The sequence below is a fragment of the Xyrauchen texanus genome, chromosome 15 (genome assembly GCF_025860055.1).
Source record: "Xyrauchen texanus isolate HMW12.3.18 chromosome 15, RBS_HiC_50CHRs, whole genome shotgun sequence".
In the NCBI taxonomy this organism is placed as follows: domain Eukaryota; kingdom Metazoa; phylum Chordata; class Actinopteri; order Cypriniformes; family Catostomidae; genus Xyrauchen; species Xyrauchen texanus.
Window position 1 is genome coordinate 27,418,710 of NC_068290.1, and position 23,567 is coordinate 27,442,276.

General features: G+C 38.2%; 1 protein-coding gene across 2 annotated transcripts in view; it reads left to right on the top strand.

Moving 5' to 3' along the window:
- Positions 1-1,106: 1,106 nt before the first annotated feature.
- deptor (DEP domain containing MTOR-interacting protein) overlaps positions 1,107-23,567 on the top strand; it is a 48,687-nt gene continuing 26,226 nt past the window's right edge. Inside the window, exons 1-5 of one of the 2 annotated variants that reach the window (XM_052144169.1) lie at positions 1,107-1,405; positions 1,749-1,848; positions 9,360-9,538; positions 10,032-10,155; positions 16,231-16,409. In XM_052144169.1, coding sequence (XP_052000129.1) covers positions 1,763-1,848; positions 9,360-9,538; positions 10,032-10,155; positions 16,231-16,409 — 568 coding nt within the window. In that variant the 5' untranslated portion in view covers positions 1,107-1,405; positions 1,749-1,762. The remainder of the gene's footprint in view (positions 1,406-1,748; positions 1,849-9,359; positions 9,539-10,031; positions 10,156-16,230; positions 16,410-23,567) is intronic. The other variant, XM_052144168.1, reaches the window with a different exon arrangement.

Below are 23,567 nucleotides of genomic sequence, written 5' to 3' on the forward strand. Positions count from 1 at the left end.
TTTAGCCCCATTGTGCCCTTTCATATAAAATCATGTTAGTAAACGTATCTACTAACATATATCCTGTTAAAAAAAAATCCCCGTTTGAGAGCAGAGTATGCACTTTGTGGGAAAGATGCAGTACCCAGTAAAGCAGGTGGGGAAGCTATAACACAGTATGGGACTAGAGGCTAAATTTGAGAACATTTTAAATATATTTAGGTCAAATTTGATTAACAGACGTACATAAAACTATATAAAGCTGTATAACATCCAGAAAGTCAGAAGTTAAAAAATGGTTCTTCCCATTCAGGTCAAAATTTACCCGTTAATACCAGGGACTAAAAACAAAATGTTTTTCATTTAGTTTTTTCTGAGCAGAAATATACTTTTTTTTTTTTTTGTTCCGTTCCAGCTTTCCGCTGCCTCTTGTCTAATTGGTAACCGGTTATAAAATAATGAAAGAATGGTTAATAATTTAAATCTGTAGAAATGCATCATATAATAATTCAGTAAAGACTTGAAAGCAACTGAACAATGTACTTTTGACCTCAATATTTTTGCTTGTATCTGGATTAAGCGTGCATGTATACGTAGTAATTATATATAGTTGTCTAAAAGGTCTTCAGCATGTCACAGAAGGCTACATCCGCAATGTGCATTAAGGGAAAGGAATGTATAATAGTGCAGTTTCAGAAAATAAAGCACATGCTTATCATGTTCTACTAAAAAGAGAGAAGCTTTTGTGCAACATGAATTGGTGTAATTCCACACATGTACTGTTATAAACCATTTAGAATTTGTTTTCATTAAAAAAATAATATCAGAATGGAATGAACCTACTATTAAAAATTTACTAACATTTAAAAATAACATTTTCACTCCGGAAACAATTCAAAGTGATTTTGTTTTGTTGTTCTTCTTTTTGGTTTTCATTTTCACTCCAGGAATGTTTTCAGTCCCTGGTTAAGACAATGAAAGTAACAATTTGTTTAAATGGCTATTTCTCTTTATTAAATGGACTCCCCTCCTCGAAGTGATTTACTCGAAGTGAGTTTTTCATGGTAAAGTGATGGGCCCCAGACTCCGCCCCTGATATGGTGAACTCCCATAATGAGGATGGCCAAGTTGTCTCGCCCTAACATGGTCAGAAGCGTGCTTTCAGTGGAGAATAGTAAACAATCCACAATAGCATGAATAAATCCATCGGCCGGTGTCTGTCTCCAGGAATAGCTGTTGCTTCATGCATTTCAACACATGATTAGATGTAGGCGACTGAAGGCTGCAGGCTCTTGATGGAACACAAAAGGCACAAGTTATTGCGAATCGTTTTGAGCTACCAGCAATTGATTAATAGTGGCATCGCTGCTATCCCTTTAAAACTACAATCGAATTCGTTTGAAGACTCTGCATCGGTCAGATTAAGGTAAATATTCGATGTTTTCGCCATATAATCCTATGATTGTTTTGATGTACATTATGACTTCAGTGATTTAAATATATCGTAAAATGCTTTACACGTACTGTTGAAAGCGTTTAACCATGCGGTTGTGTTTTATTAGACTAGCCAGTTTATGTCAAGATCAAATATTTAGGCTGTCATAACAAGTCATCATCGCGCCTCTCCCAATCTCGTCTGCTCAAAGGAGAGGCGTATTCTGAACACCCAATACAAACTCAGGCACGCTGTGCATGCCAATATATTTCCCAAACAGAGCTTTTCCTCTGTAAAAAATTATTCATATCTGCTTGTTTCATTTCATGTGAAGAGCAGCTGTCAGAGATGGACGGCATCGCGAACACCATGCAGAAGAAGGCTGCTGAGCTGGAGCGCATGGCCGAAGTCCTCTTTACAGGAGAACAGTTACGGTAGGAGTGGCTTGACACAACCATCCACTGAACAGAACTAGCGCGAGACACGACGCAATAAAACTAGAAAGTCCAGTATAATCAGCCATGCTGTCTGTCTTGTTTAAACACTGCTAGAGCCCGTTTGAACCGAACACTTTTATGTTCGTTGTCCCGCTGTTTTTCAGTTGTTTTCCGGTGTAAACATGCGCTAAAGACGGACGTCTTTGACCCTTGCGCCACGTCTCGCTGTTTTTTCAGCGTCTCGCGACGGAGACGCCCGTCAAGACACCTGCATTGCACTCAGCTCAAAAACATGTTTGGTCTGAACCGCTCCTTACTTTGTCACTTACAGTGTAGATTTGAATTTAGCTCTTTAAAACAAATCTATCATTGCAGATCTTTAAACAAGGAGTACATTTAGAATAAAGTGCTGCTTTGCCCAGTTAGCTTATTGAGCAATTTGGATTAGAGTGGCCTAGATTTACAGAAGTCATATGATATCATATGAAGACCTGCAGTTGTCACGCCCATATATTTATCATGCCCATGTGTTTGCTAGGGAGAGTCTTTGGTACAGTACACACATGATGCGTTTGTTTGCAGTGGAGCAAAACCATTATTATTATGCAATAAAGCTTTTATGTTTGTGTCACTGTCCTAGAGACATCTCTTTCCAGTGAACTGTGACAGTGATAGTAAATGGAGCATAAAGGTTTTTGGTCAATACAGCTGATTAATGATTGCTGAATCCCAGTACAGGACACAGAAGATTCAGTGTGACTACATTTAGCTACTTTAGAACTTTTTAATGTTTTTTTTTTTTTTTTCTTAATTATCTAAAAAGTTTCACCCCAAAATGAAAATTCTCTCATCATTTACTCACCCTCGTGCCATCCCAGATGTGTATTACTCTTTTCTTCTGCTGAACACAAATAAAGATTTTTAGAAGAATATTTCAGCTCTGTATGTCCATACAATGCAAGTTGATGGTAACCAGACATGTGAAGCTCCAAATATCACATAAAGTCAGCATAAACGTAATCCATATGACTCCAGTGGTTAAATCCATATCTTCAGAAGCGATATAATAGGTATGGGTGTGAAAAGATCAATATTTAAGATTTCACTTCTGAAAGTGAAAGTGGAGATTTATAGTAAAAAAGGATTTAAATATTTATATTTTTCTCACCAAAAGTGATTGCATTGCTTCAGAAGACATATATTAAAACACTGCAGTCTTATGGATTACCTTTATGCTGCCTTTATGTGATTTTTACCGCTTCCAAAGTCTGGTCATCATTCACTTGCACTGAATGAACCTACAGAGCTGAAATATTCTTCTAAAAATGTTCAGTTTTGTTCTGCAGAAGAAAGAAAGTCATACACATCTGGGATGACATGAGGGTGAGTAAATGATGAGAGAATTTAAATTTTGGGGTTTAAAGTTGTTTTATTGTGTCTTGTACTTGTTTTTTAAATAATAACCTTTCTATTTGATATAAAATATAAATAAAGAAGAAATCCAATAGAGAATAAATTAGCATGCATACTACAAAATAAGGTCCAAAAAGCACCAAACATGCTATGTTTTTTTAGGGCTGTTGTTTTAACGCGTTAATTCAGTGCGATTAATTTTACAAAAAATGTTAATAAATTTTATTTTTAATCGTGATTAAATGCGGTTAAAATGCATTTAATCGCACTTCCCCCGGACCATAATAAGGAAGAGTTCTGAGAAATGCAAGCTTGTAGTTCCACCTGTTTACAGTAAGAGGGCAGTAAGTGAAATTTCAGCTGTGTGGCAATGCGCAGTTTATACAGTGAAGAAAACACTTCAGTATGCAGAACAACATGTTCTTGAGTTTAAAACACTTGAAGGAGCGCAAATGCGAACTAAGGGATCTCAAGAAAAAAAACATTTTATGTTTATGATGCAACGCACCCGAGACACTACACAAGCATGTCTGATGCTGGATTGAGATAGTGCAAAATTTGGAAATTACCTATAAATATTTAATCACGAATAAAATCAAAGAAATTTCCTTCAAACTTATTTCAAATTACTATCTAACTAATTATTTTCTTGTAGAGAGATTTAATTTTGATGTCGATATATTCTGTACATTTTGTGGTCTGCAGGAGGAAACATTTTTTCATTTATTTTGGAGTTGTCCCTACTCGACTTGTTGTTGGTCTGATTTCTGAAAGATTATTTGAGATCATATTATTCCCAGCTTTCAACTTTGTTTTGAAAATGTTTTATTCGGTTTTTGTTTAGCTATGACATGTCTCTTCATAAGGAATATTATTTGATTAATGTTCTGCTTTTGTTGGCAAAGTTTAGTATTCATAAATGTAAGTATGGTGGTTATAAACCATTAGTTTTAATGTTTAATTCAGAGGTTCAACAATACCAAAGAACAATTTCCAATTTGAATAACAAGCTGTAAAGTGTATTGAAATATGTAAACAATTTGATATTTTTATTAAACTGTTTATTTATTTGTTTACCTTTTTGTTGTTGTTTGTTTTAATATACCTCTTGGCTCTAGATGTAAAAGTTTTGCAAGCATTAATAATAATAAAAAAGTCTGATGCAGATGTAAATTGACGGCCCTTAAACAAGCCCTCATAATAAATCTCAAACTGATTGACAAATTCACTTGTGAAATGGATTGCTGTGAACTGTATGCCAATGATTGACTTATGATCAATAATATGGTAGTAAACAATACATTGTATTCTAAAGCCGCTTTTTGTATTGTCTTATCAATGATTAAAAGAATGTAATGCATTTTAATTATCTGAATATTTTTTGTTTATATATATATATATATATATATATATATATATATATGATTTTTTAATATTTAAAGATAACTATGTATAATTATATATTGATTTAAATATGTATAATCTTTATATATTGAATTATTGTTATATGAGGGGCTTTCTCAGCAAATATTTGTATATGCTATTAATCACGATTAATTAATCGGGACACCATGTCATTAATTCAATTAAAATTTTTAATCGATTGACAGCCCTAGTTTTTTTGTTGTTGTTGTTTGTTTGATTGTTTGTTTTTTGGACATGGCACCATGGTATACCATGGTACTCAACAATGTTGTGTTCTTCAGCGACACAAAGTCAGTCCTACACAGTGTTGGGCAAGTTACTTTTAAAAAGTAATTAGTTACAGTTACTAGTTACTTCTTCCAAAAAGTAACTAAATGAGTTACTCAGTTACCAATTTTAAAAGTAACTAGTTACTTAAGAAAGTAACTATTGCGTTACTTTCAAGTAAAATTAAATTTTAAATGCTCAAATGTGACCCCACCTCTACCCCTCTTTAACGGAACTTAAAATACATGTGCATGTTCAATTATTTATGATAAATCTGAATATTATAATGAAATGGACACTTAATACAATACATTATTAACAGAAACATGAAACATTGTACACACATCTAAAAAAAAAAATGTTGCTGTGGGACAAAGTGAGACTAGCCTCCAATCAAATGCCATGTATGTAGATATTATGTTTATATAGTGGATCAATGCAAATAACAATAGATGTTTTGTAACTTTTGATATTTATTGCCCCTCAACAGGCCACAACTGGGCAAAATTAAATTAAGCTTGTTAAGCAATATACCAAAAATAAATAACAAATATATACACTCTTTGTAGTGCAAATAAAACAAACAAAAATTACTGAAAATATGCTGTACTTCAAGTAGAACAGTGTAACAATATTAGGTACTTTCAATGTAACTGGAAAGTGCAATGTATAGCAAAACGAAGGATATACATATACAGGTAGGTAATACATAAAAAATAAAAAATACATCTCCATAAAAATAAATCTCGTACTCTGGCCATTGACAATCTTACTTCAAGAGGCTGCAGCCAGCCAACAAATAAATCTAAACTAAATTATGCTCTTTAAGCAATGTACCAAAAATGTATAAAACAAAAAAAATACACTATTTTTAGTGCAAAACTGCAAATGTAAAAAGATGCAACACAACTTTAGACATACTGTATCCAACTTTAGCTCCTGAACATTCATTCATTCATCTATACATCCATGCATTCATTATTCTATCCATTCATCTATCTATCCATCCATAATTCTATTTTCCCCATCCATCATTCTATTCTCTCCATCCATCCATCCATCCATCCATCATTCTATTCTCCCCATTCATCCAAGCTACCCTATCTAGCTATCCATCCACCCATTCTTGTCATTGAACCAGTGGTTGTATCTCAAAACCAAAAGCTTCTCAAACTTCTGGTCAGAGAGCCTGTTCCTCAGTGGAGTCAAGACTAGCTTCCCCAGGCTAAAAAGTCTCTCTACTGGGGCACTGGATGGAGTGACTGCATTATAAAGGAGTGCAAGTCTACTTTTGGATTATTTGGGCTCGTCGCCATACCTGTCTCTCGTTGACTGACTGGCTTGTGTTGTTCCTTGTGTGTCCTGTCCTGTCCGACTATGCGTTATGATGGGTCGTTCGCAATTCATGAGCGTTAGCCGTTAATGATGATGGGTCGTTCGCGAATGAGCGTTAGTGATGATGGATCGACTCGTTCGCGAATGAGCTTTTGATGGGTCGTTCGCGATTCGCGAATGAGCCGACTCTAAGAGCCGGCTCTTTTAGGTGAACGTCGGGAGCTGGCTCGCATATCTGAAGAGCCGAATCTATTTTTACAAATTTAGCCTATAGAAATTAAATAATTATGTAATAAAAATTGAAAAATTATAGTCAAAGTCATTTAAAGAGCCGTTTGTGAGCCAAAAGAGCCGGCTCTTTTCAGTGAGCTGAGTCAAAAGAGCCGAATGCCCATCACTACTATGCGTGCTTTCGAACACCCGCCCAACTCTACCTCTGATTGGCTTACTATGACATTTTACTCTACCTCAGCCAATCGTCAGCATTTATGCGCTTGTCTCGTGCTCTGCCCACTAACCAAGGAAGAACAGTAAAAAAAGTATTTGCCTCTCGCTCAGAGATCTAGTTGGTCTGATGAAAAAAAACAGCTTCATCAGTTATAGTAACGCGCCGCATTTTTTGGCAGTAACGGTAACGGCGTTATTAAGATGAGAAGAGTAATCAATTAGATTACTCGTTACTGGAAAAAGTAATGCCGTTAGTAACGCCGTTATTCCCATCACTGGTCCTACAGGCCTTAGATACTGCCAGAGACAAAGAACTGAACAACCTGCCATTTGTCTTGACCACCCTGTGCAGAGCCCATACAGTCATGCTGCAATGGGTTCCTTCTCACTGCAACATACTAGGCAACAAAGCCACAGACACTCTGGTAAAGAAAGGCACTACAAAGGAACAGAGTGACAGGTCATCCACCTACAAAGAAGCCAAAACCATCATCAAGGCAAAGCATCACAACAAGTGGCTGCAGCAGCACCCACTATACAACCGAAATGACCCCTACCACCTGTTCTCAAGGGCAGAGCAGGTTCTCATATTCAGGCTGAGGACAGACCACAACCGAATGAACCACCTCCTATTCACCAAGTTCAGAATTGGCCAGTCAGAACAGTGCCCCTGTCAGACAGGCAGCATGACAACAGAACATCTACTGGCGTCCTGCCCACTACATGATGGCCTCAGATGCCAGATCTGGGCAGAGGAGACCACGGTGCAAAGAAAGCTCTTTTGAAGTCTGGTGGACTTGCAGTGCACGACGTGCCCATCTGAGTGATCGACAAGAAGAAGAAAAAGTCATAGGCTCACATTTGACCCTGTCTCAGGTATACCTGATTCATGGATTGTGGTGTCAGGTTTGGTTTACCCAATCCAGGTTTGCTGTGGGTAGTCAAAAGAGAGTTTAGTCCTGTTTATAGACAGATTTAAATGAGAATGCATCAGGTGTAGCGGACATTTCATACAGGCTATTATATGGTAATGTTGTGCCACGTGTTTCACATTGCTCTATTGTTCGGTGTCAGAAAGTGCCAAAATGCACATTAATGGTATGACCTACTGGCTACACACTGCCGGCACTCACTCTCAGTAATGTGAGTCTTTGTTACAGTTTTCAGTCACTTGTCAGCCCTGTGTATAGTGCCAACTGCTGTATGACTGCTTGTTGCTGATAACATAATTTGTCAAAATGCATACCTAAAATGAGTGTTAGGACAAGATATGATGAAAAGTTTTGCTAGCAGTTAGGAGGTGGGTAACGTTTTCCAACACACTTTGGGCACTTTTTATTGTTTACCACTGTAGTATATATGGGTTGTGAACAAATTAAAGTTTGTTGCTGTGACTAATTGTCACAACCCAGTCACCACGTCAGGTTGGAGCTCTGAATGACTGGACCATGGCAGTACCGGCCTGCCTCTGTGTTTTATAGTATTTATATATGAGCGCACAGGTCCGGTTGTTTGGGACCGCCATGTTCGTGTTACCGCTGTGCGCTCTCCGGTGATGTCACGGTCCTGGCACCTTGCCAGGTTGTGTGCTTCATCTATTGAGGACCGTGGCATCATTGTCCCTTGTCTGTTTTGACAAAGCGTGTTTACGTTTTGCCCTTATGTGTTTTCAGGTGTCACTGGCATGCTGAATCAGCATTTCCATGGGAACCCCGATTGTTTCCATGGGAACGCTGATCATTACAACCTTCAGCTGCCTCTTGTTTGTCTTCTTTTTTGAACCCCCTTGTTTGTCATGGCCGATGTCGGATCATTGTGACTGTTACTGTGGTGTTACTCACTGTCTAGGTGAAGGTATTGTCTGCTGCCAATTATTAACTATGCTCTTTATTTACTTGGAGTGGGCTCATGTGTTGGTCGGTGGCCTGCCTCTAGAGGTGAGGTTTCCCTCTAGATCGCCTTCGCCTGTGATCATTTCCTCAGTCTTCTCGCTCCATGACACTAACACATAAAAAGTTTAAGTAAAGCAGTTCAGTGCTATTAAGAGTATCAATGAATATAACCAAGGTGCTTGATAATAAATGACATAATTATGATGAATGTAATCAAATGAATACAATTCAATGATTATAATAACAATTCCAAGACATAAAAGACAATTTATAAACATTTAAATTGGCACCTTTTTTTTTTACTCTTATAGGCTACTCTAAACAAATTGCACATATGGGGTTATATGTGACCTGAAATATAAATCTGCATGTTATAGGAACAGGTTGCCTTCTTTTTTTTTAGCTCAATAGAGCTGAACCAGAGGGCACAACCAAATAAAACTGCTGGCTTCAGAACTTTCAGTTGTGTAGAACTTATTTTTTGTAGAACATATTTTTAAGGAAATCAGGGAATGGTGGATCTATTTAAGGCTGATGTTTCATGAATTAACCCAGGAAAGATTTATCTCTCTAAATGTAGGTATGGAGGTCAGTTTTAAAAAGTATGTCGTGATGTTACAGATTTTTTTGTTAAAGTTTGACTTTCAATAAATGGAGGTTGCTAGATGAAGAATTCTCTCAAAACAGGTGACAAGTTGGCTCATGGTCTGATTTTCTGTTGTTTTCCAGGCTGCGGCTTCATGAAAGTAAAGTGATTAAAGACAGGAGGCATCATCTCCGCACCTATCCAAACTGCTTTGTGGCGAAGGAGATTATTGATTGGCTGATTGAGCACAAAGAAGCATCTGACAGGGATACTGCCATCAAAATTATGCAGAAACTTCTTGATCAGAGCATCATTCACCATGGTGGGTCTTTTGTATGCCACAATATTAAAAGGATAGTTCACCCAAAAGTGTAAATTCTGTCATCATTTACTCACCATCATCTGTTCCAAACTTTCCTTCTTCCATGCAACACATGGTGAATTTTTGAAGAATATCCTGGCTACTCTTTTCAATTTAATGAAAAGAGGGCCATCAAAATGATAAAAAGGCACATATAAAGTTTTTTGTCAGACCACATTCCATGCCAGGCTATTTTTCAGCGATTCACCTTGTGCATCCCAAGTGAGAAAGTCATGTGGGTTTTGGAAAAACAAGTTAATGATTACAAAATTGTAATTTTTGGGTGAACTGTTCCTTTAATAGTTTATGTTTCTTCCAAGGAAACCAGTTTGATCCTTAGCCCATAGCTTGGAACACTTGTTGAAATTGCTTTTTATGTCATGTAATGTATTGTTCACTTTTCAGCTACACTTAACCTACATCATAACATTTTTGAATTTGTTTGTCCTCACAGTTTGTGATGAGCACAAGGAGTTCAAAGATATGAAGCTGTTCTACCGTTTTAGGAAGGATGATGGAACATTTCCACTGGACAGTAAAGCCAAAGTTTTTATGAGAGGCCAACGAATATATGAGAAGTAAGCTCTTTAATCCTTCATTGAAATTCTTAGGGATACTAGGTGCTCTATTTTCGTAAGTGCGCAAAGCATAGCACTATGCGCTAAGACCGTGTGCTATCTTATCTAATATTTGTGAGAGCGCTAGATCTAAGTGCAGTGAGTGGGAGTATTTGCGCTATCTGTGGGCGTATAAGTGTAAACTATGGGTGTATTGCATGGCAATGAAGTGCCACAAAGCGCACTTTGCTATTTTCCTGGGAAATAGGTCTTTGTACTAAGAACCAGTCCTATTTCAGTTCCTGCATTTGCAGTTTGGAGATTCCACCAGCTGGGGGTAATACATTTCATGCCCAAACTGAAAATATAGTTGAAAATCAAATAATGTCCATGTCAATCATAGTTGTAGCCAACTTATAAAGCGAAAATTTATGAGATTTGTGTTAAACTATCTATAGGTCATGGCTTATTATTCAATTATTATTATTATTATTATTATTATTATGTTTATATTTACAATTGTATTTATGATCTAATTTGTATTGGTATTTTTACACCTGTTGTCGTAGAGTGGTTTTTATGTCACTGCAAAAGGGGCTGGTGGAAGAAGTTGGAGATAGAAAATGTTTGAATTTGGTATGATTTTTTCTAACCACTTTGGTACTTCAAGTTTAATTTGTTCGTTTGAAGTGTAATTCGAATTTAGAAATAGTTTTGGTTTAATAGTTTCAAATTGTTAATAATTCTTACATTCTCTTTAATTTAACAGAGCCTACATCCATATCATGAACCACATTTTCCATGTGTATAAAAGCAGCATGTCACATTTAACAAGGACACAGTTAATTCTTCTAACTCATTGCATACAGTCCATTTACACACTACCAACGTCTTATGAATGTGCTATGTTTGTTTATATCATTGGAGCTTGAAGAAATGGACTATATAATAGGAGACAGACGCTTAAATGACGGAGAAGAACCTCCGAATGAAACTGCACTTGACCCGATTAGCACCTGGCTCGTGCAATTTCGCCAAACCCACTTGCACCTAGACTTATTGCATGCTTACATGAAAATATCCAAACTTCACGATCATTATTATGACGTTTAGTATAGCAGTGCGCTTAGTGCTAGTGCTCTTAAAGTAGGGCTCTATAGGTTGTGATGTCCTTATTTGCCAAAAAAGATGGTAATTTTTTCACTTTTCTTCTCATTCATTATTGAGGCAGTAGATATTGATAATGACCAAGAGAGGTGGTTTCCAAGTGTTTTTCCTCCCCACTGATATATGCCTCAAAAACAGGATGTTTTTATGTTGTTTTTCAAATGTGACACAAGTCTGTACATATTGATTCGGAACTTTTGCAAGCTTTCCGGAAAATGGACAGTATCCATAGAAACACAGCAGTCTGAGTGTGCTTTGTTCCAGCTTAATCCATTTAGAAGTAGCTGCTTTACCTATAGTTTGTTGCCTGTTCATGTATATCTGCACAAAACTACACCCTGTCCTCTTTACAGATTTACTGTTTTGGAAAAAAATTATAATAATAATTTATCTAAAGAAGCAAAAATGTCTCATACAAAAATCTTCATACTTTTAGTAGTTTAGGAATTTATTAAATAGATCTCTACTAGTTGCAATTTGTTGAGAGACATATATTGGTAGCAGACTGAGCAGCTTTGCTCTTTTAGAGTAACTTCCTTATTACATTTTTTTTTGCATTTCACTCATTTCAAACATGTCTTGCACTGTTACTAACCAACCAACATTTAAGTGCAGCTAATTGTTTAATTGTAATAGTTAAGAAATAAGTAAATAGACATGCTTGGGAGAGTTGTAAAAAAGTGTAAGTAAGTGCCTTGCATTCAACGAGGCATTAGTTTATATTTTGGCATAAATTTGGCAGGAAAATCAGCTGAAGGCGCGTGCATCACAGAGCTTCAAGAAACGGGTAATCTTCACATGCTCTTCTGGAGCTGCTCTCAGTGTGGTCCGCGTTGCGACTAATTGAGATGGTCGAAGTTCAGTTGAATGAGACATTCCCTTCTTTGGACAGTGAATATGGTTAGAATTGACCTCAAATAACCATGGTTAGATAAATAAACTGCGATCAGGCGATTATTTAAAAATCACTACAGGCCTACAATAGAGTCTGGTAAAGGGGGTCATACCCTTTTTAAAATGCATTTGACTGCTGATACAATGTCTATTGAATATCTCTTTGCAAAATGGCTATAGTTTTGGACTTAACCTGACTAAAATATCCCTAAATTAGCTTAACACGAATTAAGCCTAATGCAAGTATATTTGGAACTATTTATTGGAATAATTTCTGCTGTCATATAGTGAACTGTCGAAACAAGGCCATAAATAATGAACCGATCTTGCTATTGCTCACAAAGCTAGAGCAGTTGTGTTCTGTCTGCTGTCTTGTGTTTGCTCTGCGATTAAGAGCAGCATGAGACTGAGGTAGCAGCATGTTGCCTCTCTGTCTTGCTGCTCTGTAGATGTTCCTCTATTGGTCGCTGTGCTCTTGCATAACAGGAAGATGAAGTCCAGTGGGAGACATCTGTCACACAAACCACCAGTGTGCTTTTATGTAATCGCCATGGGCACATTTGTGTTTGTGGTCAGTATTTGCAGACTTTGCTGTAAAGGAGGCGATTAGGTTGGGTTTGTTTGCTGAAGACTGAGAGCTCTATCCTGCTGATGGAGCATAAATATATCAAATGTTTTAGGAGTATGTGGAGAATCCAGTCTGACCATAACTAAATAAGAAAATGGAATAGGAATATTTTGTGACCTATCACTAAGCAACCGTGATTAGCCATTGTTGTTATTGTTTACCTCCCCGTTCACAGCATTGCCTTCCTGGTAACTAAGGGTAGCAGAGATTTTTAAAAGCATTGTGTGCCAGTTTTCTCAACACTTTGTGCTTGGGTTACTTCTGTAAAACCATTAGTGTAAAAAAGAACAAACAAAGGTTTTCTATAGGAGGATGTCCCCTTAAATAGCTTAAATATCTTCCTGCTTTGATGCTATTCAGATTTTCCTTTTTGGCCTAAAGGAGATCCTTGAGAAGTCTAAAACCCCTAATTAGCATTTGGTGCATCACCGTCTGTGTGGGGCTGGGGTTCTCAGCTCGGGACACATTTATTTATTGTTGGGCCCCCTCTCTACTGGGCCGAATGTGCAGTTGTATTTGAGCTAGTGGTTTTTGCATAGTCGACCTACAGTCTTCATCTCTCTCTACAAGAATACTGTATTAATGACGCATTGCATAATTGAATACTCGAAGGAAGGACTACAAATTCAGTGGGTTAAAAACACGTTGCACGTCACCTGCCTGCATGTGCACAATGGTGAGGCCAATTGTGGTCTGATTACTGAGCATATTTGCTGGACGAAGCCGAGCTACAATCACATTATCTAGGTCTATTTGTCCGACTTAAAAAAGACAAATTATTGTTTAAGTCTGACTGAGGATGATAAGGTCAGTCATTAATGTATAATTGCTCAACTGCAAACAGTTTGATATCACAGTTTGAATTGAAAAATAGACTCACTGTGTAAATGGTGGGAGAGCCAGAGAATTTTTATTTTCTGTCCTTTGTTTTTGGAAAACGCACATTTTCCCTTATCACTTGTATCTCCCAGGCAACCTCTATTTAGCTTAGGTTGGGTGCTGACAGGTAAACAGTATTTCTTTGTGAATGCATTGACGCACATGAAAATGTATATGCATTTCCACCAGTCAGCAGCTCTCTCTTAATAGAATGTTGCATTACTTGAAAGTTCGGTTTCTCTTCTTTTGTTGACGTAGTTACTAATGCTGTTTAATCTTTGATCTTGTTTGATGACATGCAAATCTCTTTACGAATCATGCTTGTTTTGAAGTGAATAATGTCATGGCTTTACTTACATTCCCATGGCCATGAAAAATGTCCTGAGACACATGTAACCTCGGTTCCCTGAGATGAAGGGATCCAGACATTGCGGTAAATGGTTTTGAGGAATTCCTTCTCCGTCGACCTAGTTGAAGCCTTTGTATAATAACCACAATCTTATGATTGGCAATGTTGTTTGAGCCCTGCCCCTTTAGTCACGCAGTTGGCCTATATAAGCAGGTGCGCGAACACCATTTCTTCAGAATGTTCTGACTGAATGACAAGAACGCATCGCTCATACCTCAAAACTCTGAAGTAGTAGTGCGGCTAGGTTTCGCAATGTCTTGTTCCCTTCATCTCAGGGAACCTTGGTTACATGTGTATCCAGAGATGTTCCCCATCGATTCAGTTCACTCGTCATAGCGGTAAAGGCTTTTGGGGAACAGAGACCCATCATACCGCACTACAGGACGTCATACCCCCAGAGGTACACCAGGCTATAAACACTTGTAAAGGAATATGTATATGAGGTCACGGGCCCACCGGGCGGTCACTTATTACAACATATTTCAAGTGTATCGAATAATGAATAACCCCACGTGGTTACTACCAGACGGGAAGTAAATCTTAGAGCTTTTGCTTGGAGACAAATTTCTGTTTTGTGCATCCTCCATAACAAATAAAGAGCTGATCCGACAGCTTAAACTGGCGTGTGCACTCGACATACATGTTTAATGCCCGCACAGTGCATAACAAACAAATGCATCGACTGCTCTCATCCAAATTAAATGGTGGGGTAAAGAAGGCTTGTAGGCGGACCACCTGAGCCCTGAAGGCCATGGATAGAACCTTAGGCACATAGCTTTTATGGGCACATGCAAATCAACATATTCCATTGGTTTGAAAGGGGGGCTCGTGAGTGCCTTCAGCACCAGGTTTAAATCCCAAACTGGGACTGTAGCAGGGCGAGGGGTTTAGGAACCTCGGTCCCTTGAGGAACTGAAAAATAGAACATGTCTGCCCATGGAGGAGCCAGCCTGCGGGGCATGTATGCTGGCATAGTTACTACCTAAGCATCGATGTGGTGAGATCCATGTCCAGCCGCTCTTGGAGGAACGCAAGGATCTCAGCTATGGAGTAGTTCACCACATGAAGAGCACCAATTTGTAAACATGTGCCACTTAGCGCATAGAGGCATCTTGTGGACAGCGTTGTAGCTTGCAGAATGACAGTCAACCCAGTGGGGCTTTACATTTATGTAAGCTACCACTGACATGTTGTCCGATTGAATCAGTACGTGGTGATTTGCTACCTCGGAATGCAAAGCCTTCAAGGCTGAGAGACAACTAGTATTCCCAGAAGACTGAAGTGCAAGGTCCCAAAGGCTGGGTGCCCGCCACACAGTGCACCTCAGCCTGCACTGAATGCATCCGTAGGTACCACCTTTTGCCAGAAGACCAAGGTGCTAGAGCATCCCGACAGCGGTGAGATATATGCTGTATCGATACACTTCGAGAGTGTAGAGAGCCACGGAAAGGACTCTGAATTAATAAGCTGTTCCCTCAAATAGTTTTATATATTCCCTCCCTAAGAATCTTAAAACAGCCTGAGACAAGGTTCAACTCGTACATGAAAGTATGTATGCGTCCTTTAGATCTATTGACATAGATCTGTGGACCACTTGCTCATATTTGATGCTGTTAAGGACATGACGTCATTCCTATAATCAGAAGCCGTAATGCTGCGGGATGCAGGTAGGTGTCTCGCTGTGGTGAAGAACCCGATGCCGGTGGCGAGGCGGAGAGACTCTTCGCCGGAACACTATAGGGGGCAGGTGAATCTTTCGCTGCATGCTCTGAGAGTCAGGCTCTCCTGATGCTTCTGCAGGGAAGTTCAAGATGAGATGATTGTCGTAGTAAAGACGAGACAATTTCAATCTTGCAGGAAGAAAATTCTGAAGAAATGGTGTTCATGCACCCACTTATATTTGCCAGCTACGCACCTAATGGGGCGTGGTTCAAACACTATTGCCAATCATAAGATTGACGTTATTATACAAGGGCTTTAAATAGGTCATCAGAGAAGGAATTCCCCAAACGCGTTTACCGCAATGTCGAGTGAACTGAATCGATAGGTAACCTGAAAATATAATGTTTTGATAATGTGTTTTCCTGTATGTTAATATACATGCTCTCTCACTCCTCAGGTTGATGAACACTGAAAACACCCTTCTGCAAACCCGTGAAGAGGAGGGTGTGACATATGAGCGGACACTGGTAGCATCAGAGTTTATAGACTGGCTGCTGCAGGAGGGTGAAATGGCCACCAGGGAGGAGGCTGAGCAATTAGGATGCAGACTGCTGGAGCATGGCATCATTCAGCATGGTGAGCATATGGGCAGAATTCAATCCTAAAGCTGCAGTGACACAGCTTACTATATACAAGTGAAGTTTAAAGTATCTAAAGTAGGGATGTCCAAATACTGATACTTGTACTCATAAAAATACTCTGATACAAAAACCGATACTATCTGACATATGAATGTCATTCCCTAAACATTCAGTGCATAAATTTAAATCACGTTATGTCCTTGTATGATTTTGTGTGAAACGCAAAGGCTGCGATTTAATTAGATAAATAAAAAGTTTGCATGTGCTGCACGCTCCAAAGTGAACGTGTGCAGCCATTTTTATGCAGACTCTGGCTGCTCAAACCTTTCAGAGCTCTGTGGCTCATCCATGAAAAACACCTTCATGAGCATTGTGCGCTCTGTTTGTAACAGATGACAGCAAGCAGGGCGCTAATTCACTTTGTAGCATGAGGCACATACAGACAGCATATTTATTTAATTAAATAGCAGCCTTTTGTGGTTTAATTATATAATTAAGGGTTTATTCAATTTAGATGCCCTATTGAGCACAACGGTCTGGTTCCGGAAGTAAAAATCTCATTAATTTATCCCAAAGACAAACTGATTTTCAATTTATAAACCTTTAAAGACAGACCTACCATGAGCTACAAAGTTGTTCACAGTGTTGGGGAGTAACGAAATACATGTAACAGGATTAAGTATTTAAAAATCAAAATATATGTAACTTCCACTACAGTTACAATTTAAATGATTGTTAATTAGAATACAGTTACATTCAAAAAGTATTTTGATTACTGAAGAGATTACTTTGCATTTTATTGTCAATTGTTTCATTTAATATTTAGTCCTTTAAGATGGAAAACATTTATACATATAAATGATGCGATCCAAGGTGCATTTGAACAGCGGTGAAACACTTTCTTATGATGTGTTACATTCATACGAGCAGACAGAGAAGTTTGTTTTAAGTAAGTTTGGAATAGAAGAAATAGAAATAATCCTTGTGTAAATTGTCAGCTTTGCTCTAAGCTAAAATGCTATTACTAGCCATTTTACATGCACATTTTACCAGGCACAATCATGCTTTGTTATCAAGAAAAGTTACATTGAATCATAATTTCTTTTTTTCTAATAAGATTTTTGATATTAGGGCAAAAATCGTATTCTTGAGAACAGTTTGTTTTTATTGTTTTGATGTAAAAATATCAAACAATCCTTAAAACAAGATCAATTTAATTTATCTTGTTTTAGAAACAACACTGCATAAGATATTTAGGTTTTTCAGATTATGTATTTTTAACATGTATTTTGTCTTACTGTACTGACAGAGTTTTTATAGTCAAAACAAATGAAAAAGTCTATCAGTGCTGAAGAAGTAATCCAAAGTATTTAGAATGCTTTTCTGACCACGAGTGATCTAATGGAATATGTTACAAATGAAATTTTACTGCATGTATTCTGTAATCTGTAGTGGAATACTTTTCTAAAGTAACCCCCACAACCCAGGTTGTTCATTGATGGTATATGCTCCTGTTGATGAGATCAGCCTGCATTATCTCAACTTCATTGTTTAACAATCATGTTTGATTGTGTAATTCATGGCAAACAACTACATTACCCATTGTGCAGCTGAGAAAGATCCACCAATCAGAGAACCACAGCCAAGTCTCCCTTAACCCTATTTTTAAACTACTACTATTATATTTGCACATATTGGGATATTTAGTATTAAACTATACTAATACTAGTATATAATAATACTAATATAAAAATAGATTGTTTCTATATTTAAATGGAACAACCTAAAATCAAAAGTTTTATATATTCCCATCCATGAGTGGTTCTCACTCTCAATGGGGCTCGTGGTAAGTTGTGCGTGGATCGCGGAGAATAACACGAGGCTCCCATGCTGTGAGTCCCCACTATGTGATGAACATCGAGCCACGCGATAAGATGCGCGGATTGACTGTTTCAGAAGCATAGGCAACGGAGACTTGTCCTCCTCCACCCAGATTGAGGTGAGCAACCGCACCGCCACGAGGACCTACTAAGTAGTGGAATTGGGCATTCCAAATTGGGAGAAAAAGGGGATAAAAAAAATCTGCTAAAGCACATAATTGTTTTCACAGTGTATGATTATTATGAACTATTGACATTCAATTTACACATTTAATTTAGTGCCATGGGAAAAGAAAAAAAATCACTCACCAAATCATCTTCAAGAAGAGTCCACAACTTTTTAAATCCTTTTTTGTCATCCTCCTCCCTACTGCGAGCAGTGTGTGTCAGTGGCATCTCTATGATCTTTAGCAATCCAAGATCTAACGTAAGGTTCTGGTTTAAATTTGCACAAAAGTGGTCTTAGGAGGTTTAGAAAGAGCAATGTAGAAATTGCTTTATGTGAAGTGAGGCGTGGCACGATGTACATATCAATTTCATCTGAGAGAATCCTTGTTCGCATTCCACTCTAGATATGGGAATTGAACTGACAGACCTGATGAGTCCTCTAAGTTCTCAATACAACTCGGGGATTGTCAATCCGAAAACGCTTGCAAAGAGTCTCAACTTCACTCTCTCCACAAAGTGCCACTGTGTTTTCAGGCCAGTACTGGGGATAGAGCACTTTCAACTCCTCGATCATCTTGATGTACCCCGTTATGTCTGGTACTCGTCCACCTTCACACAATAAACATTTCTTCACATTCCTTGTAACAGTCTTGAAAAACTCCTTTTGGTCGATCATCCTGTCACTGGATTTTCCCGTATTCATCATGACACCTTGAATTGAATTCTCTTGCATTGCCCTTTAGCTTATTACTAGTGTTGCCCAGGCTGAGCTGACATAGAGTCAAACCGCATTTGTCATAGAATGGATTTGTGTGCATCAATTATTGTGCGTTCTCTTAGTGCATCACGCATCAGTCCCAAATTGTTAATAAAGGCATGAGAGCATACATGCGCAAGAACACTGTAGGTACTGTGAGTCACACTATCGTGACAGGTATCACCAGCATAAGTGCTTATGGAGAGTTGGGGAATTTTTCCACACTGTCTCGACTGTTCTGAGGCTTTATGCGAACCATCGAGTGTCCATAATTCTCCCAATTTTGCACAGCTGAATGTCAAGACTTTCTGCATATTCTTTCAGTTCCATTCTCTTTTTGTTGGATGTGTGGTAAAGCGAGTAGAGCTCATTTATGAGGATTTTGAAATGATCGATTGCTCCAATTTCTTTAAGCATGTCACTCACGGCAAGCTCAAGTCTATGAGCCGTACAGTGCCAAACTGTCACTGTGACATCGGGAAACAGGGACTGCTATCGAGCTATTACCCCGCTTCTATATCGAAGATCACAGACGCTCCATCAGTTGTTATGCCAATCAATTGTTTGGAGAGGAAATCTTTCATAAAATTGTTTCTTTCTAGACATGATAGTAGGCTGTGAACAATCCCCTCAGCACTTAAATCATCTAGTTATACCAGATCCACAAATATAACGGCAGGCATGTCCATGTCATGTAACTGCAGTCTCATGTAAATGATCAGGGCACATTTCTTGCTCAAACTTGTTGCCTAGTGAATAATTAGCATAACTTTTGGGGCACATTGCACTACTGCCACACTTTATGTGATTTAGTGCAACTGTGCTCAAACACTATTTACGAAGTGCCTGCAGCTGTTTTGTTTTATCTGGCCCCGTGGATGTCACAGCACAACTTACCCACTCCTATGCACATTTTATTCTAACAGTTTGCTCAGATCCCAATTTAGCCTACACTCCAACATGTATGGCAGCCCAGTCTTTGATTTTCCATTATCAATACACAAATATCCCTCCTGGGTTTTGACACCAATGCAACAGGGGAGTTAAAATGGGAAAGAAGGTGGCGGGAACGGGACGAACCATCAAAGTAGTTTTTAATGAAAACTTAAACAAAAAGACATAAACACACACGGCAGCTACGTGTGGCTCTCTCTCCCGAACTGCCGCATCCGGTTCGTCTTTATCTCTCTCCTCGGCTGATTAGCCCGTTTGGGGGGCGGTTGTGCCACTGCCTGGCCCCACCCTCCTCCCCATCACATGCACTAAATAGGAAAGCTGTGCACACCTGCACTCTCCCTCTTCCTACCTCAAGTCGTCATTTTTATTTGTATAGCGCTTTTCACAACATACATCGTTTCAAAGCAGCTTTAACAGAAAATTAAATTGTATTATATATAAAGTCTTAGAATCATCATTGTGTAATTGTAAATTGTGTATTAAAATAAATAATTAAATAGTTTTAATGAGCAAGACGAAGGCGACTGTGGCAAGGAACAAAAAATTCCATATGATGTTGGTTAATGGAGAATAATGATCTTGGTTGAAACCAGACTCACTGTGGGGGCCAGTTCCTGTCTGGTTATACAGCATGAATATAATGCCAATATTAGTTATTTGTGTGCTGTGCAAGTCATGGTTGTAAACTAAGTGTGTTAAGGTCCAGTGTTTAATCAAAGATTTTGTGTGAACTGTAAGATTAATGACTAATATCTTTGATGTCCATCCTGGATTAACTGCACAAGTTCACATAGATGCATTATATTTTTTTAATTGGCTGATGAAGGCTTTTGATGGCAATTCATTTATAGTCTATGTATTCCATTTCAAGAGTGTAGTCCATCAATAAACAAAGGTGAGGCAGGAAGAGATCTATGAGGTGGATCATTGTTCAACTGGCAGGTCATTTCGGTGAGGTTCAAGTCCAAGGTTCAGGCAGTGGCATATGAAGTATCCGATGTCTTACAGTTGGAGTTGGCATCAGTTCATCCTCTGAAGTCTGTCGTAAAGACTGAAGTGATGTCTGGCTAGCACCGGTTGTAGTTTGTCGTCATCACTCAGCCAAACGAAGCAGTGGAGTCCGACACCATTCAGGAACGGAGCTGGATCTGGAATGTTCTGGTAAACTCAGGATATGGATCCCGAAGTTAAGACAGGGAAACCAATAGAATAATAATAACGTAGATGCCATTACATTTTTTGCAGATTTATAGATTATGAGAAATGTTTCTGAGAAATGTTTCTGGTTCCAGCAGACCTAACTAAAGCAGCCTAATTGTAAATTGATGGATAAATTTGTTGTATGCCTGGCTAAATAGATGAGTCTTTAGTCTAGACTTCTGAGTGAGTGTGCCTGCATCCTGAATACTTTTAGGGAGACAGTTCCATAGTTTTGGAGCCAAATAGGAAAATGATCTACCTCCTTTTGTGGATTTTGATATTCTAGGAACTATTAACAGGCCAGAATTTTGTGATCGTAATGAACGTGATGGAATATAGCATGGTAGAAGGTCACTTTAGTACTGTGGAGCTGGACCATTCAAAACTTTGTATGTAGTTAACTGAATTTTATCATTAATATGAAATTTAACAGGTAGCCAATGTAACGATGATAAAATTGGGCTAATATTATCATATTTCTTGGTAGAGTCAGTACTCTGGCAGCTGCATTTTAAACAAATTGAAGTTTATTTATTGAACTTGTAGAACATACTCCCAGTAATGCATTACTATACTCTAGACTTGATGTCATGAACGCATTAATAATTTTTTTGCCATTTGCAACAGAGCGCTTTTGTCTTAACTTAGCAATATTTCTGAGGTGGAAAAATGATAAATACCTATATCAGGGGTCACCAACCTTTTTGATACTGAGAGCTACTTCATGGGTACTGAGTCATACGAAGGGCTACCAGTTTGATACACTCTTCTGACATAACAAATTTGCTTAGTTTGCCTTATACATTATTAATAATGTAAAGACTCTGATCACGTTAATGATTTCTTACAATAATTACCAACAATGACAAGGTGGGAAACAGATATCAATATTCAGCACTTTATTTCTATTTATCTCAGTAATTGTAAAATGTTCAGATGATCACTTACATTACATTTCTTAGGAAAAATGTCCCATTTTCACTAGCCACTGACAAACCTTTTAAACAAAGCATGAACTATGTTGCACCATGTTTCAAAAAGTTATCAATTATGTACATTGTAATGTCTGTAATGTAGTGAAAAATCTTAAATATTTTTAAATAAATCTTGTCACATTTTGAACTAATGACTAAATCTGCTGTATTTTTAATAAAATAATAACTGTTACATGTCATGAACACATTTTAAATTGAACAATTCTTCAATATTTTAATTAAACTTTGCCATGGCACTGACATGTTGCCACTGACATCTGGTATAATTTTCTTTGTTAGTGGGAAGACTGGCATTGCATGCTGTTTACCATTGTATTGTAATCTGGTGTGTAACTTGACACTGCAACTGTGAGTAACTCTTTCAGATGTGCATCAGTGAGGCGTGTTCTGTGTTTGTTCTTGATGAAGTTCATGTCAGAAAATGCTGATTCACATAGATAGGTAGAACCAAACAGGCTGGCAACCTTCATAGCTGCTGTACACACACACACCACTGTACTTCTCTGTGTCAACAAGGCACCAAAAGTTTGGTGCAGCCTTGTAGGCTTTGAGGTGGAGGTCATTTTGCAATGTTATGATTTCAATCTCCACCTGTCCAGCATCCAAGTTGAACGTTGTACTTAGTTGCTCAGCGAAGCTTGTTGTGTCCACATTCATGAAAGGAATGGAAATGAATGATACACATGGCTCAAGCTGATCTAGGTCACAAAACCTATTCTCAAACTCTTGCCCAAGTCTGTTTATGACTTCATAGTACTTGTCTGCAACTTTGTCAAATGTATCAGATGCAGAAGCATTGTCTTTCAGCACTGACTGCACAGAGGGAAAGTGCAGCACCTTTTTCTCTGTAGATCCAGAGAGAAAATGTTCATTTTGGCTTTAAATGCATTTAAAGCACTTATCATATTAACAACATTCTTGCCTTTACCTTGCAGCTCAAAGTTTAATTGGTTTAGTTTCCCAGTAATGTCCATCAAAAATGCAATGTCAAGTGTCCACTCTGTGTCCTCTAGCAGTGAGACGTCTTTGCCTTTGGACTGCATGAACTCATTGATTTCACCCAAAAGTGACAAAAACGAAGTAAAACTCGTCCTCTGCTGAGCCATCTGATTTCTGTGTGTAGTAGCAGGTCACCATATTCAGCTGCCATCTCCTCCAATAGCACTTTGAAAATCCTGTGCTGTTTTGCTTTGGAG